The sequence below is a fragment of the Betta splendens genome, chromosome 10 (genome assembly GCF_900634795.4).
Source record: "Betta splendens chromosome 10, fBetSpl5.4, whole genome shotgun sequence".
Taxonomy (NCBI): domain Eukaryota; kingdom Metazoa; phylum Chordata; class Actinopteri; order Anabantiformes; family Osphronemidae; genus Betta; species Betta splendens.
This window is the reverse complement of record NC_040890.2, coordinates 7,217,940-7,235,292: the sequence shown is the minus strand read 5'-3', so window position 1 is coordinate 7,235,292 and position 17,353 is coordinate 7,217,940. Positions and strand designations below refer to the sequence as shown.

The 17,353-nt window shown below is 43.9% G+C and overlaps 2 protein-coding genes across 5 annotated transcripts; one reads left to right on the top strand and one right to left on the bottom strand.

Annotated features, from left to right (window-relative positions):
- Positions 1-495: 495 nt before the first annotated feature.
- On the bottom strand, positions 496-17,218 carry LOC114864638 (moesin-like). Of its 4 annotated transcripts, XM_029165543.3 has the most exons (15): positions 16,549-17,218; positions 16,294-16,444; positions 8,201-8,284; positions 6,592-6,687; positions 6,384-6,506; positions 5,820-5,971; positions 5,642-5,725; positions 5,411-5,557; positions 5,141-5,237; positions 4,413-4,576; positions 4,154-4,284; positions 3,877-4,037; positions 3,299-3,391; positions 2,342-2,575; positions 496-1,053 (listed from the first exon to the last, which is right to left on the bottom strand). In XM_029165543.3, the coding sequence occupies exons 3-15, from the start codon at positions 8,261-8,263 to the stop codon at positions 889-891; spliced, it is 1,710 nt and encodes a 569-aa protein (XP_029021376.1). In that variant the 5' UTR covers positions 8,264-8,284; positions 16,294-16,444; positions 16,549-17,218; the 3' UTR covers positions 496-888. The 4 variants fall into 4 exon arrangements, with proteins under 4 accessions (XP_029021376.1, XP_029021377.1, XP_029021374.1 ...); XM_029165544.3 differs by lacking the exon at positions 16,549-17,218 and having other exon boundaries at positions 16,294-16,542; XM_029165541.3 differs by lacking the exons at positions 16,294-16,444; positions 16,549-17,218 and adding an exon at positions 9,140-9,778.
- On the top strand, positions 10,119-15,711 carry zc4h2 (zinc finger, C4H2 domain containing). The gene is made up of 5 exons (XM_029165547.3): positions 10,119-10,259; positions 10,965-11,136; positions 11,349-11,521; positions 14,578-14,740; positions 14,995-15,711. Exons 1-5 carry the CDS (start codon positions 10,207-10,209, stop codon positions 15,106-15,108), a joined length of 675 nt encoding a protein of 224 aa, XP_029021380.1. The 5' UTR covers positions 10,119-10,206; the 3' UTR covers positions 15,109-15,711.
- Positions 17,219-17,353: the final 135 nt, after the last annotated feature.

Below are 17,353 nucleotides of genomic sequence, written 5' to 3'. Positions count from 1 at the left end.
GGCCCACGACTGCGTGACGAGCCTCTTCTGCGCAATTTATTTTTTATGTAATAATTAGCAACGGCCCTTTTTTGAAGTGTGAAAGTACTTTCTGGATTGTTTCTTTTATTTTACAGTCTCGTAAAACGCTGCCCGAGAAAATGCAAACAAGCTTTCATGTAAGAAACCACAAAAAGAAGGGCGTAGACTACAGATGCCTAAACTGTACGAAGTGTTGACAAGTGTAGTTAAGGTACAAATGGGTTGGGCTCGTTCTGGTTATTCAGCCTTCGGCAGCTTTTGGCTGACGTGGAGGTGGCACAGGTGCCGTGATTATCAGGTTGCTCTGTACGTGGAGGCACCAGTGCCAGTGTCTGAGTTTATTTATATTAGATTTATTTATTTGAATGCGATAATTACCTATTTTGTGTATTTGTTTTTTGTTGCTGCAGCTTGTTTATAGATGCGCAAGGTTTGCCCCATTGGGCAGACGGGAGGTAATGGTTATTCATAGGAAGTGATGCATGCACAAAACACTGATGGTGTTTGTTTAAGTATTTTATTTCTGCAATAGAGTTCAGAGTCTTTAACGTTGTAGTATAACAAGTTCTTTTAATGACATTGCTTTTTTTCCCCAATGCATATTAAGAAGGGTGTCATTAGGTGTCACATTGAAATTGAAATTAACAAGGACAACAGAAAAACATTTCAGCGAAAGCGCTGATAAGAAATGTTTGGAACCTTGAACTGGACCTGCATTTGTGTTTATTTCTGCTTTTGTTCCATTTGTTGGCATTAAAGTGCAGCATTCATAAAAATCTCAACCTCTTATTTTAGCGTCTATGCATTCGCGTGCATCTATGCTCCTAGAATCTCTCCAAGTCGCCCCACGTGCGCCGCCTCCTCCTCTCACATGGACTCGAACTCATCAATACGTTGCTTGGTGTTGCCCTGGCGAATCTGACGCAGGGTCTTGTATTTGTCGCGGCCCGCCTTCACATTGTCAGCGTGGATCAGGTCATTGGGGGTCTTTTTGCTCTCGTCTACAGCTCCGGCCAGCTCGGTGCTCAGGAACTGAAAGGGAGCCGAGACATACAATGAGCGAAACCCTCTTCCCTCAGACTCTTTAGGAGACTATTCAGAAGCCTTACCCCTCACCCCTGTACTCCCCTCAATCCACATCTGAGAATACTCTATTAGTACTAGTTATTAAGTCCAGTTTTGTGCTGAGCCCTCTCTGCAGCATCATGTCTTGTTTTGGCTGTGAGACAGAGTCCAAATTTATTCCATTGTAACGGGCCTCAGAATGGGGGAGAGTTACGGCTTGAATGAACCCAGCAGAATGATAATGTACCTGCAACAATGTTTAATTATGTAGAGTGCACTTAGTTCTTAGTGAGACATGATTTTGGGTGCTAATTATGCAGCTAAATTTTCAGCAGAGTCAAAGCCTCTATAGGTCTTTGTCAACAGAAAACACAACAACTGTATAACAACACTTTACCATAAACTCGCTGCAATCAAACCCGCAATACGTATCACTGAGCTTTGTGTCTTTTATATGAAGAGATGGATTTTGAAACGGATATATATATATGTTTTAAAAATGAGGTCAGTGATGGAGCCTGAAATTCTATGGAGGTGAGAAAAAGCGTCTGCATCTTTGAATATCTCTGTGGAGCTTTAATAAGGCGCGGTGACGCGTTGACCTCAGCGCTGTTAATATGCTGGTTGTCGGTGCTTAATATTTACCAGCTCCACCGTATCAGCATCGCAGCATGAGACTGTGACTGAATACAAAGAACGAGTTTATTTTAAACGGGAACAAAAACAGAAATCTGTCACAGCGAAAGGTTGTTGGGGTTTATTCTAACTGCTCTGTTAATTTATCCTGATGAAGACCTGAATATACCTCATTTAATGCCAGTAGTAGCAGGACACCACACATGTTAACCTCATAGTGTTACTAGTGGGAGAATTCTCATCACAGGATTCATTCCTTGGCTATGTCTAAATTAAATGTCACATCCATCCATCCATCCAGCTCGTGGGTGAATTGCTATGACAACCTCCCAGTGGCCTGGCTAACAATATTTAATGTGTATTTATTTTAGGAGAGGGGCTGCTGGTAATTTTAGAACCAGACTGAATGAACTAGTGGCCGGTGGGTCCAACTACACTGCATTTATCTGGAGCCAAGGTCAAAGCGCTCTGCACTGACCCTGTACATGTTAACACTGAAGGGACTCCGTCGGGTTTGTCCGCGCTCCTAAAAGCTTCAGGGCAGCTCCAGCGGAACCTCACCTCAGAACCCGCGGGGGAACCGGGACCCAAGCACTTGGCCGCGTTTGCCTGCTTGTACCTTGAGGTTTTTGCGCAGCCTCTGGTTCTTGTGGGCCTCCGTCACCCGCTCCTCCTCGCTGCGGTCGCGGACCATGCCCGGGGAGGTGAGCTCGGCGCTGGCCTCGGCGCTGCTCTCGTCCGTCTCGTCGTGCTCGTGCATGTGGGGGTGGACCGGGTCCTGGATGTGGACGCCCATCAGCTTGGTCTTCAGCACCTCTTTGGTTCTCTCCAGGTCGGACTCCACCATTATCGCCTGTCAACACACATGGCTCGCGGTGACGCACCGTGGCTGGATATTAAAATCCACAAAGCCCGCTGGATTTTCATAAGAATGATCATATGCACAATTTGAAACACCGGGTACCTACTGTAAAATCCTTATTGGAGTGGCTGCGCTGAGGATAAATATAGGTCCTTCCTGAGAATAAAAGCTAACTTCGTTGACTACTCTGAGGTCCCTCTCTACATTTTAATGCTATGTAAATAAGCAGCATCCAGCTCAAAATGTAAAAACAATCAGTCTCTCTAAGCTTTAACAGACATTTAATTACCCAAACTGTTATCCACCGTGAACAAAGTCTCCCATGCTGAATCAACAAGCGAAAGCAATAATAACACTGCAATATTCCCGAGCAGCGCAGAGACTCCACGCAAGTCAAGCTGCGCTGCTTATTTGTATGTTTGGATTTCCATACGCTGCAGCATGGAAGCCGTTTGTATACAGTTTGCATATGCTTTCAACGCTATGCTCCAACCAACCTTGGTTTCATCAAGGTGATGTCTGATTCACCGAATAGAAAACGTGCACAGCCCCGGTGTGAAGGTCTAGATAAGTCTCTACTTGCCCACGGTTGACGCCTTGTTTTTCCCATTTTTACCTGGGTTTAACACTTAGCAGTGTCAGACGTCCCCCTTTGCTCATGTTTGATTCATCCTTTATCTCTCTCTCTCTCACAGTTCCTTCATTAATTCTCACCCTTTTCTGCCATCTCTTAGCCTCCTCATCTTTTTTCTTCTTGGCGTCTTCCAGCTGGGAAATCTTAGAGGTAAGCTCTGCCAGCTCAGTGGCCTACACACACACACACACACACACACACACACACACACACCCCCACACACCCCCCCACACACACACACACACACACACACACACACACACACACACACACACACACACACACACACACGGGCGTGCACAAAAATAAATCGAGAGTTAAGAGTGCTCTTGATCTAAGGTCATTGTGCTCTTGTCTGTGGAACTGAAAGAAATCCGTGTGTGCCTGTGTGTATTGTGTGTACACGCTCACATGCAGGATAATGACTTAGCTTCGATGGGTTCGACATAAAAAGCAGCATGAAGTGAGTGGCTACTGTAGGTACCTACGCAGAGAATGTAATTTATTGACATCAATAATTCACCGGTTTGTTCCAAGGTTCGGATCAGCATATGTGAATGCGCCATAATGGCTGAATAAGCCCCTTATGAAACGTTGACAGGGTATTTAGTCAACTTGATTTAATGGCTGCACTGCGATGGAAATGAAGTGCGTGTACCAGGCATTCCTGGTTCTTGATCTGGGTTTCAGAGTGGTACAACAGGGCTGCCTTAGCCTCCACTGCAGCCTTGCGGTCCTTGTCCAGGCGCTCGGCCTCCTCCTGAGCAATCGTCCTCTCCTTCTCCAGCTCAAGGGCTTTATGAGTCTGCTCCTCCAGCTCTGAAACGCACAGGAGCAGGCACATCGCACACATCCATGTACTGTAGTCTGCGCTCACAATTAAAAAGACATTCTAAGACGTTCTTTGAAGTGAAAAACAAAATGGTTTTTCAGACCGTCTTGAGCTCTTTTTGTCTGCTCCTCAATCTGTCTCAGTCTCTCCATCAGCTCCATGGTCTCACGGGCAATCTTCTCTGTTTCCTTCTCAGCGTTTTCTCGCTTTCTTTTCTCGCTCTCAAGCAGAGCCCTGACAGGAGAATTGTGCATAAATACCCGTCTGGAAGAAACACTGCATCCAGTGACAGCTTCTTAAAGCAGAGAGAACACACAGGACGCCGCCGCCGCCGCCGCCGTGGTTGTTTGCTCGCTTCTAACCTCTCCATCTGCTTCTTGTTCTTCTCCTCCCGGGCCTGGGCCTTCATCTGCTGCACCTCGATGGTGTCCGGCTTGCGCCGGCGCATGTACAGGTCATGGTTCCCCATGCACAAGGCCAGGATGCGCTTGTTGATGCGAAGGCGTGGCACGTAGAAGACAAAATCCTTAAAGACAAAAAAATTTAACGTGAGCCAGGAAATCCAGAACTAGCGCTTAATCTGTTTCACATTTAGACTTTGGCCTAAATTAAAAGAATAGTTCAGTCTTGGGGAAAATGTACTATGTTTTGCTGAACCCTTTGAAGCCTTGGATGTGGAACCGTGAGGCTCAAGTCCCGTTTGTGAATGAGATTTAGTACGTCTGCTGACTGCAGTTAATGCATTTAGCAAAACGGGGCGTTTCTGACGTGAGGAGGCGCGACCTGCTCACAGCTCCAGTGAACAGACCTAAACAAGCGTCTGTAGCTGCGTTTTCATAAAAAACGCTAATGCCAGGATCATTAGGACGAAGCATTTGTCCCCAAGCGCTGGAGAACGAGCGGCTCTTTAATCCCACCCACAAGAATCCATGAATTAAGCTAAGCCAAAATAAGATCACTGTCCAAAATACAATCAAGCTGCACAAAGGGTCTTCCAGGTTGCCTGATTATGGAAAGTTGTAAAATTAGTACATTATCCCCAATGTGACCTCGCTGGACGAACGGGACGGAGGGCAGCGTTTCAGCATACCGGAGCCTTCTTGTCAATTGGCTTGATGACAAACTTCTTGTCGTTGAAGGAAATGTTTCTGATCTCACTCCAGGGAAAACCGATCTTCGGGGTCATCCTGCAAAAACACTGGCGCAGTCACGACACAAAGAAAATAGGAAGGCAATTTTCACATCGCTCGCTTTTAATGACCGAGCACATTTCCAGATGTGATGTCTGGGTTTGACGGGAGTTTTATTAGCTTCGCAGGTTTCTTGCCGACTTCCTCGCGTTGACCACTCTGCGACCTACTTGTCCATTTTGTCGTAGATATTGAGCCCCAGCGCGTCCACCCCCAGCCACAGCTCTGATCCTTTCTTGTTCTTGATGCTGAAGTAGTTGATGCCGTACATCTCCAGATCCTGGGCTATCTTCAAGTACTCCACCATGGCATCCTCTCTATAGGACACGCGCTAATAAGCTACAAAACACCTGCTTACATTCAAACGCATGAAACCCTCCCTTTTTGTCAGACTGCTTTACCTCAGCGTTCCCTTGTGCTCTTGGTGCCACACCTGTATCCTTTCCTCCCACTGATTCTTATTCAGCTTGTGCTGCTCCAAAACCCTGGTTTTAACAGCAGAGAGGGCGCGCCGGTTAGAATTCAAATGACTGAACCTGGAGTTAAGGGGAACCTACCGGACCTATCCGGCCTCACTACCTCTGTGGCAGCAGCTTCTCTCTTGTAAGGTACCCCGGCACATGGTAGTCTTTTCTGTAGTCCCCGTGTTTGACCTGAACCGCGTACGAGGCCAAGAGCACTGCCGTCTCCGGTGGACAGTATATGTCATCGTTCAGGATGCTCTCCTTCACCTAGAAAGGGAAACATGCACTAAATACATAAAATATAATACATGACGATATTAGTGTGGCAGTAAAACAAACAGAAAACTACAGGATGCCTCAGAAAGAGAGAAACCTAATGCTTTCTGTGCACCTGGAATTGATTGTGTGTGTGCATGTAGTCCTCCCTTATGGATTAATAGATCTGCATGACTCACATCCAAACCACCACTTATCATTAAGACAGGTTCAGCATTGTTCACGCTGCTTTGTCCAGAATTAAAGCAGGTTTTGGAGTAATTTCCACGGTTCGCTAATAATGCTCAATAATTTAGAGCACGATTAGGAAAAAGGCCACCATTGCAGGCACATGTTTTATGCACATGCAACACGAAGCCCTGCACAAACAAACAAACAAACACCATGTGTGCTGGTCTCCCACCTGCAGGAAGAAGAGGCGCTGCGTCGCTTCCTGGATCAGCTCGTCGGCGACGTCCTCGGGGTAAAACTTGGCCCTGAACTTAATCAGCAGGGGGTTGTCCTTCTTCACGTCCTGCGCCGTCACCTGGGAATGCGGTGTGACCGTCCATTCATTTATGCACAACCATTATAGTGTAAGGATATAAGGAGGTTAGAGGCGTTCTCCTCACCCTCTTGTTCAGCTTTAACCAGGTGGAGAAGCCTTTGCTGTCCTGATACTGGAGGCCAAAGAACCAGGTTTCCCTCAGCCCGATTGTCTTCACCACCTAACAAACGAGGACATCATCACATCCTTCCTGCCGTGTTCCTGTTAATGTCGCTCGTCCGGTCCCTCTCTCCCACCTACGTGATTTGTCCTCGTTTGTCCAGATTGAATTAGAGATTGAAATACAAAGTCAAGAGTTACAGGTTCAAACGGCCGTTTGAAAAAGCTGTGGCACCATCTGCTCAGGAACTACAACCTTTTATATATAGCTATATATATATATATATATATCAAGGAGCTATATATATATATATATGTATAGCTCCTGTTTAGATTCATAAATAATGGAACTAATGCATGTAATTACAATACTTGTTCTGCTTTCCAAGTAACACGTGTGGTTTGTATTGCAGTCAATGACTGCCAGACGTCTGGAGCCCATAGACGTGACCTTGTGCTGAGTTCCTCCTCTCTACATGCTTTATGAGGAATTTACTGCAGCTGCACTGTGCAGCTGCGTGTTTGTGGGCTTTTCTGCCTTAAGACTTGTCTTAAAGTTAAAAGAAAGCTCTATTGGGTTGAAATCAGGTGACTGACTTGGGCGACGACGAACCTCCCATTTCTTCGCCCTGAGTGAGTCTTGGGTGGATTTTCTGTGTTTCCATTCGTCATTCCTCTGCATCCTGAAAGCGATCCGCCGCATTTGACTCGTTCTGAGCAGCGAGGATGTTCGTCCTGACGCTTGAAACGGCCGTCGGTTCATTAGTGAACGGCAGTGACTGTTTCGTTGGCATCCACACACGCGTCCGTGTCGTAACACTGCCTCCACTGTGTTGGATAATGCGGTTGCTTTGGATCACGAGCCGACTCTTTCCTTCTCCACACATTCACTTCCCATTACTTTGATACAAATTAATGCACTACTAGAACCGGTTCTTCTGCTAAGGTCTAATGTAGCATCTCTGTTGCTGAGCGTTAGCAGTGTTTTGCATGTTATTGTGAAGCATTAGCACAACAGAAGCCACCTCTTGACCTCAGACTTCCACCTCTAATCCCATTCCTCTCTGCCTTGAGCTCCACTCGGTGATGATGTTGACCGTGGATTCCGTGGGCCTCCAGGTCGTCTGCTGTCGCTGAGCTGATACCTCACATTTGTTCTTGTAGGAATGTTGTGTTAGCCACTCCCAGTGTTGTTGCTACCTCACTGGTGGGGCTTAATTATGGCCTCCTGCAACTGCAGACACCTTGTTGGACGTCATGTTGAGCAGGCGAATGAACAGCTACTAAATGCAAATATTCTGGGAATCACCTTCTGGCCGTTAAATGCGCTTGATCGGACACAAAAGGAGCAAAGTGGGAATTAGCCACACCTGGTAACATACTGTAACCTTGTCATATCATTATGTGTCTCGTCATTCTTACATTTATGTCTGTCTGTGCTTTTAACTGCCTGTACTTCAAAGACTTAATCACTACTCTAATAAACTGACTTCACCGCACATGGCCGCCTGCCTCGTGTCTGCATTCAGGCCCTTCACCCTCTGCTTCGACACACAGTGATAAACACAGTATACCTGATCAAAAAGCTGTTTTCCGCTTGTGCTGGCCAGAATGGCAAACTCCAGCTCTGCGTCCATGGTGGTAACGCGGACGTTTATCTGCCAGAGAAAAGACTCACACTGAGACAAGGGAGGAAGAGATGGCCGCCGTTCATTCACATGTGTCAATGGGGAGGCATTAACGAGAGCAACAACTGAGTGAGAAAGAGCAGGAGCGATTCCGTAATGACTGTTTTGTTCTCAGTGCCGATGCTAAATTGTTTCGTCCTGTTGGATCAGAAAGCGAAAGAACCAAAAAGAAGATTCCTTGCATTTTTTGGTTCAACCAGAAGCATCAGATCGCAAGAAACTACAGTGAAAACATTAAGACCAACGTATTTTAATTACTTATTATTTAAGTAAAATTTAATAGACCATCTTATTATGTTTTAAAAATAAAAGAAGGCGAAGTAAATGCTAATCTTACATAGTAGTATGGAGTCATGTACAGTATATATTTGTCGTTGTTGGTCAGACTGACTTGTAAATTGAGAACAAACAAAAAAAAGCAGAGGACAATTTGGTTGCTCCATTCTTTTTCTGAAATTCAATAAGCAGGGCAGGGTTCCATTAGTGCCTTTAATAATTATAATACTTTAGTTCAGCTGAAAGCTTCTCTGACTGAGGTTGAACAGACTGTTTCAGTAAATATTTATGAAATACGAAGACAAAGCCTAACTTTGCAAATATCTTGATTATGCACATAATGTGAGAACACTGCAATAAACCCAGGAACACTGCCACAACAAATCAGAAACATTTGAAAAGTGGGTTGCACAAAAAAAAAAATCAGTTTCAAGAATAACAGTGTGAGACGTTCTTGTGGCCTTGAAAAGGTCAAACCACTACAGATATAAAGTGAACATTTGAAGTAAATGTAACATGAAAGCTAAACAACATTAGATTTTTACTTACAGTTGACATTTTCTTAATCTGTAGCCCAATCCCTTCGTCAGAGAGATGCTTGTAGAAGCCTTTTCTCTGCAGAGTCATATGAAACCGCTTGCAATACCTACTCGGATTATGCTGAATGAGAATGGACCTTTGTATTGTTCCCAAGTACGTCTCTCTTAGTTAATCCAGTGGAAGCCCGGGGGCCCATGTGTTTTGCAGAGGCAGCCTTCATGTTCTGTGGAAACCTTGCCTCTTAGGCAGATTAGGGTTTGACCGTGTACAGTACAACACATCTGGTACCTAGACATGACCTCCCGAACCTGTTTAAAGACAAGCAGAAACTCAACAGAAGCTGCTGTTCCTGCGATAGTGGCTGGGCCAACGCGTGCTGCTATTATATTAACTGGTCCAGATTCTGCTATATAATACAGTGATTTTGCAATTGTTGTGATTGTGTTTTGGTTTGTTGCCTGGCTGGTAGTTGTCCATGTTGTAATAAGGGCACTTGTGGTCATTACCAGGCTGTGGCCAAAGAGGAAGGAACCTGAGAGGCACAAATAATTTTAAGGGACAGAACATTTTGATTACTATTTTAGCATTTTTTATTTTTAGTGTTTTGTAAAATAAACAGTTCAGTTATATTGGCTTGAGTCTTCAAAGTACAAAAAAGTACTCTAATTGTTTTTGTAATTTTAATTTAAATAGAAACGGTAGTAGACAATACTTTTTAAAATACAGGCCACTCTACAAAGTACGGTGCATCGGTGCCATTTCACATAATGCTGCTAGCTAAAGTAGTAGTTTCACCGCGGGGCTCGCGTGCTGCGTTCCAGGGTCTGGCGTGTGCTTTGCTTCCTTCACTGTGAACTTGATACTCGCCGTGTTTACATGAACCTCCGGTTGTTGTCCGCGGTGAGCTCGCGTCTCGTGACATCCCTGACACGTAACCACGGTCTCACATTGCGGGCGCGTGCTGGCGAGCGCGCGCTCACCGGCCTATTGTGATTTTCTTTTTTATCAACAAGAGGACCACCGTGGCCTTACGGGTAACCGAGTCTGCCGGCTGAACGACAAAAGGCTTCGCAACCATGGCGGACGAACAAGAAATAATGTGCAAATTGGAGAGTATTTTGGAAATACGGTAAGGCTGGAATGCGAAATAAAAAGAATGGTTGTCAGGTGTTTCACGCGTATTTGGGAATCGTTATCTTGCTAACGCTAGCCAGCCAACAATGCCCCCCCCCCTTCTTCGCTTTTGTTACCGAGCTAGCTAATATTAGCCGGAATGCTGCGAGCCTTTTCTTCCAGAGGATGGTGTTATTTAACTTGATACGTTAGCTTGTCCGCAGCTGGGTTGTCAAGCAACCGATGCAAACCCACTGAGGGATAAATAAACACACACAGGCCGGAGTCTTGGGTGGACATTCGCAACAGACGTGGAATGATTAGCCCAGATGTGCATCAACAAGACGCCAGATGTGCTTTGCGAATAATTAGTTTGTAAGCTAGCTGCGTTGCTAGCAAGCTTAGCAGTCTGTCATTAGCCTCGTAACACCGGTGGCGGTGTGTTTGTTTACCCTGATGCATTTGAAGCAGCACTTGTTACAGATGTACAGTAATGCATGTATTAAATATATAAATTCCCCGCTGTCTCCTTGTTATTGTTGTGTATATTGTCTGTGAAGGCAACGAATATGAGTTTTATACACATTTAAAGGAGGAGCACAACAGTTGTGAAAATAATCTGCTTTTGTTATATCCCTGTTTGTAAAGAGACCTCCATTTCAATTATTTTACATCTGTGATTAAAACAACTGATTTTTCTTCATTGTGCCACTGGCCGCAGGAATAAGACTATCCAGATGCAGAAGATCAAGTCTCGTTTGAAGGTTGAATTTGAGGCTCTGGAGTCTGAGGAGAAGCATCTAAAAGAGTATAAACAAGAGATGGATCTGCTTCTCCAAGAGAAAATGGCACATGTAGAGGAGCTGCGGCTTATCCATGCAGATATCAATGTGGTGAGTGATAGTCATGTAGCTCAAATGTTACTGGTGTCAGTTCACTGAGTGCTTATTATCTACAGAACCAAGAATAGCAATGCTATTCAAACAATACATACTAACGATTTATCGTACGGCATTGTACCTCTTATTTTTAACCACGGTTTATAGCTATGCATTACTCATGCCGCAAGTATTACATGTGAATTTATTTAATCCTGTTATTTTAGATGGAGAGCACCATCAAGCAATCGGAGAACGACCTTAATAAGCTACTAGAAACAACTCGTCGCCTGCATGATGAGTACAAGCCTTTGAAGGAGCATGTTGATGCCCTCAGGATGACTTTAGGTCTTCACAGACTTCCTAACCTGAACGAAGAGGAAGAGAAGCTGTCCCTGGAGTCAGTACACACACACACACACACACACACACACACACACACACACACACACACACACACACACACACATTACTTTGACACATTTTACCACTTTTGCAATTGTAGTAAAATTGAATTTAGTAAAATTACTCATTGTACAAAATCTAGTAAAATAAAAGTACACAGTTGTAGTAGAACTACACAGATTCTCAAATATAAAGAATGAACACCACAAACATACTAAAATTGTTGGTAGTGTAAAATATAGCAGCTGGCAGATTGCATAAATACCTAGTTAATGATGATGTACATTTCAGCAGTATACTTGACGGAGTAAATTAGATCAACAGTTATTAATGTAATGTGAACCAACATAGTGTTACAGAACGCAATGTGACACTTTAAATACCATGTACGCGAATTAAAAGCACTTTCCACAAAATGAAGTTTTGTATGGCACAAAGCCTGACACCAATCTTGCGGAGACAGAAGTTCACTAAACTTTCTTCCCAATGCATGACGTAAACAGATAAATGTAGCATGCAGCATACAAAGAGAACGATCCTAGAATAGAGCCTTTGGTCTTCTACTGTATCAACTGCTGAGCTGTAGCCAAACAGCAGCTGCAAAAGGAGGCTACGACATCACTCAGCACAGTATCATTTGTGCCTTCGACAACAGAGTCTGTCACCGTATCACAGTCATATTGCAGCAACAGAATCCAGACTTGATGTTAGTAATGTGTTATTCTTAATCAAGGGTTATACACAAACTAACCTAACAAATTCAGACCTAACAAGAGAATGATGCTGTATGGTTGCTAAAAAAACTAAAAGTTGCATTGATATGACACCAACAGGACATGTGTGTAAGCTCATGGAGAAGGACATTAAGTCATACTTTTATTTAAAAAAAAACACAGGGAGTATTGAAAAACAAAAGTAGGGCAGGGAATCCTAGATCAGATGTTACAAGATTAGAAATGTTTGCCTTTCAGTGCATGGGTGCCAAGAGTGGGCAGGTTCAGAACTTACGCTGTAGTACATCTATGCCGATTGTTTTGGAGCTAGATGTTTGTGGGGCAGTAGTATCTTAAGATTGAGCACTCCATACAATCAGTTACATAATAATTTGAAAACGTCAAAGGTGTTGTTTTGCTAAGTAGTAATATTTTAATCATTATAGAACCGTGAACATTAGGAGAGTAAATCATGAAGCTACAATAAACAAATACTAATGTTTTCAAATTCAGTACTAGAACCTAGTTGGGGACATAAGTCTAAGCTTTGGCTTCTTGGATAAAGTTCCTGTCAGAGAATTTTGCAAATGTCTAAAAATAGAAGTTTGGCCAAACTAGTGCCTTACTGTTCAATGGCACATGGTTAATCACATGGCTTAAAAGAACAGTAATTGGTTTTACTGATCGTTTTACTAAGTATAAATAGTACAAATGGTGTCCCTAAAGCATTTTTAGCGGGTAGCAGTGGAAATTCTTAGAAGGTAGCTGTGGAAAAGATGGGATATTCGAAAAACATAATTTAGAAATTCCAATAAAGTGTAACAATAAGCATTTTTATCGGAACAAGTCTGGTCTGCAGACATTTATGGTCCACCTTTGCCCAGGTAGCTTCAACCACTGGCAGGGACGGTGGTACAATGCAGACCCATTGTCTGAAGCCCCTGTTGGCACATAAAGCAGGCCTGACAGGTGGACACTCAGAGAGGATACAGAAAGGATGACAGGCTTATACTGCTTCTAATGATGCAGCTGACCTGGAGCACTTTAAACAGGCAACTGGTTTATTTATGATCAAGGGTGTTTATTGCACCCAAGGATCATGTTCATGTTTTCAAGTGTACTTAAGACGGCTGTAGAAAAGTATTTACTTTAAAAGTTGGTCTTCTATGGTTAAGATAAAAATCCATTTCAAAAGTAGCTGATTCAAGCAGATATGGGGATGTTTCTGCTCATTTTTGGAAAATTGTATGACTTCAGAATTAGGTTGTTTTTTTCATTCTGGCTGAAGAAGATTTTTAAAGTAATGCCAATTAAATGTATCTTTCACAAGTACAGCTATTTACACTGATTGCTGGTTTAAACGCTGACATATTGCTGGCCAGCTCGCTTCCGAGTTGGACCATGTGGCATGGAAGCTCAGATGAGTTCATTTCTGGCCAGGTGGTACTGATCTGTTTTCCTTCTTGGTGGCGTTCGCCACGGTGTTCTCCAAGTTCATTAAATACTGAGAAAGTCGAGGCCTATCACGCCTGTTCTCAGCATATAAACTCCTCAGAAGAAGACAAGTTTACAATGATGCCTGATGTTAAAGCCATCACTCTCACTCTCTTGCTGCCAACAAAGTAATTTTAAAGTCATTTTAGCTAATAGCCATAGTGCCTACTGTAATTTTATTACACACTATGATGGAACAACTTTGGAGTAAATGTAATCATACCTTAGGTTTGTGGAGTGTTAGGTACATTTTACTCTGCAAGAGTGATACGTCGCAAAATGTACACTCTGTGCCTCAGCAAAGGCAATAAGATTAAACTGAGACACAAACTTATGAAACCAAAAGTTGTATAAACTATGAACCTTCTGTTTACTAATGTGTAAATATGCTGAAATATTCAGGTTTGTTTCAATCATACGTAGCACAACCATGAAATGTGTTCTGTGGATGCACAAATTTCTACTCTATCACAAACCTATTTTGAGAGAAACCAGAGACTGTAATGTAATGGGATATCACATTTTTTATTTTTGAAAATGGGCCAGTCAGGCATAAAGTCCAAGGCCAAATCTCTTTCCCAGCCCTCCCCTACCCACACAGACAGGCAAACACTATCAGTCACAAGGACTGTATCTTTGAGTTGTACATAGAAAGAGAACGTGTGAGTGTGACTATAATGTTCTTCAATTTAAGCCCCCTTTGTGTCTGGTTTTGACACGCCACGTCTCTTGATACACAGTGTAGATGGCATAATCCCAACTGTAATATGATTCATAAACTCATAAGAATCACAGCTAGCCATCACTCTCCCTCCCTTAATGCACTCCCTTTTCCTTTTAACAGCTACTTTGAGAAGCAAAAAGCAGAGTGGCAGAAAGAACCGCATGAGCCCGCTATCCCAGAATCCCTCGCTGCTGCCGCCGCTGCAGCACAGCAGCTTCAGGTGTCCCGGAAGCAAGACGCCCGTCAGACGGCCACCTTCAGACAGCAACCTCCACCTATGAAGGTACGGTTCCTGGTGGTCTATAGTTCTTGTAAAACTCTCAGATTTTCAGGTTTGATTAGTCAGTGGAAGTGGAAGATTATTTCCTAAAAGTACAACTATAGAGATATCAGTCATTAAATGCGTCTTATAAGGACATTTGTTGGTAAACAAATTGCCCTAATGTTTAACCAAATAGCTGTGTAAGCTGTGCAGATATCATCTGCACCTGACAAAATTAGCATACTGTAATGTGAAATGTATCCCCCTCTCTCCAGGCTTGCCTGTCCTGCCATCAGCAGATTCATCGTAATGCTCCCATCTGCCCGCTGTGCAAGGCCAAGAGCCGCTCCCGCAACCCAAAGAAGCCCAAGAGGAAGCCAGACGAGTAGCTCCCACTCCAGCTCCGGCCTCACCAGCGACCGAAGGGAACAGGTCCAGTACGCCGACTGAAGATCTGACATGTTAATCAAAATATATGACTGAAAGAACAGATCAGTGCTTCAGGACAATGTCTACTTTAAATTGTCTTAGTAACTTGGTCATATTTGGTTAATAGATGATTAATGAGCTGATAATGTTTTTTTTGTTTTTTTTAATCAGTGATGTGTTTGTTTATATGTAACCGTGTGACTTCCCTAGTAGATTTATTAGCCCCTCACACAAACAATGTAACTACATTAATGGACCTCGGTAAATTTCCAAATATGTCCGTCCATGTTGCTGTTGCTTACTGCCTTAGCTATTGTACTGTGCTTTCTAAGTTTTGCAATGCATGCGCATTTCCATGACTGTATGTTGTGTATTATTTGTGCCAAACTGAAATTGAATAGGTTTAACTGCAAAGTTAAATGAAACACAATGTTGTTTTGATGTTTACAGTGTTTAAGTGACCGCAAACTGGACAAAAGTGCCCAGATACATTTGCATAGCGTTGTGTGTTTAACTTTAATACCGTAATAAGAAAATAAATGGCTGTTTTGTATTAAACATAAGCGTGTGTGCGTCTTGTTTGTATGCGCAAAACAAGGCTGAACATTAGCTCCCGTCGGTTGCCAATGTGAACGTAAACACACAGCTGCAGCAGAACAGGACTAATGACAACACCGCTGGCTTATGCATCCATGTTTACCAAGCGAATGGGAGGGTTTAGTTTGTGTGTGAAAATAGAGGTAGGAATATGTGCGACTGCACCACAACATTGTCCCTTTTATTGTATTCATACTGTGCCCATCATGTCTGCAGCTATCTGTCTGGAAAAGGACAGTGAGATCTTGCTAAATGAGTTCCTGTAGCGGTTTTGTCAGGGTAACCCCTTATTTCATCTGTTGCCAGGGCAACTCCACGTTCCTTTGTGGTTGCTAAGGCAACCCCAGGTTGCTGTGACCCGCATATTTTCACTAAGTAGTTCCTCCCATATCCAGTTAGGGGCATCGAAGGACTTTGGGATCATTGTACAAATGTTCCTATATATACAGTCATAAATGTGACACAGAAGAATTTCTGTCCCATAATTAATCAGGCCGGTCACTGTGTTGACAGTTTGTCAGTTTTGCTCCGTCCTTAAAGTCACTTACACCATAGATCAAGTGTGTTTAGTCTGCCCTTCAGCACTTGGAGCTGCAGATGTGTCGTCTTCCTCCTGATAAAACTTCTCAAGGCCAGCGAAGCCTTTCCTCGGTCACACACAGCGCAGGCAGAGGGATCGTGGAGTTCCACCTCCGCCGCCTGCCACGAAAGACAAAAAAGAAAAAAAATCACATGGAGCAATGAGGCATACTTCTGCGTTAATAACAGCCACATGGTCGCAGTGAGCCAGCTTGTCTCCTGACCCGTCTCATATCCTCATTGAGTGTTTTACGCCTCAGCATGGAAATGAGTTGAAGGGGGACGGCTTGAACCTCAGGACCCTGACACGTGACGCCGACGGAGGTTCGTCCTCTGTGACGGGTGGTGTTCTCCTGCAGGCGGAGGCCGGATTCTCCCTGAATGCTAAACTCGGCCCTCGCTGCGGCTCCGGCTCCGGGCTCGGACGTCTCCTTCCCTCTGCCTCCTTTGTGCGTGCGCCTCCTCCTCCTCCTCTTCCCGACATCTGACGAGTCCGTTTGCAGCTGTTTGTTGCGGACACGCGCAATCATTGTGCTGCAGTACTTTCTCAGGGCGTCCTTCTCCATTTTGTGCAGAGCCGCACACGGGAACGCAAATGCGTGTTTAATCAGCCAACTGCCGGCATTAGCCCAGTAACGCCTAGCTAACGCTGCTCACCAGCGTTACGTACGCTCGACCCCCACCGTCATTAACTGTGTAGTAAAATGCGGAGGACTGAACACAGCTTTCGCTAAGCCAGAGGAAATCTCAGAGGGGAATTTAAATTAGAAACAAATGTTCCTGAGAAAATGCCTTTCCTCTTTTCCCTTTATCAGGCTGTTTACTGTGGGAGGATACGCGTCTTCTTCTTGTGACGAGCCCCACACATGTCCTTACGTGTTTTTCCCATCACTACCGCCACCTGGTGGACATACATACAATTGCAGCAACATATATGTATATAATTGCTACAATAAAACCAGCACCCTTACACACGTTAAAAGGTTTATTATTACACTACATATTAATTTACATTGGACTACTATTAAA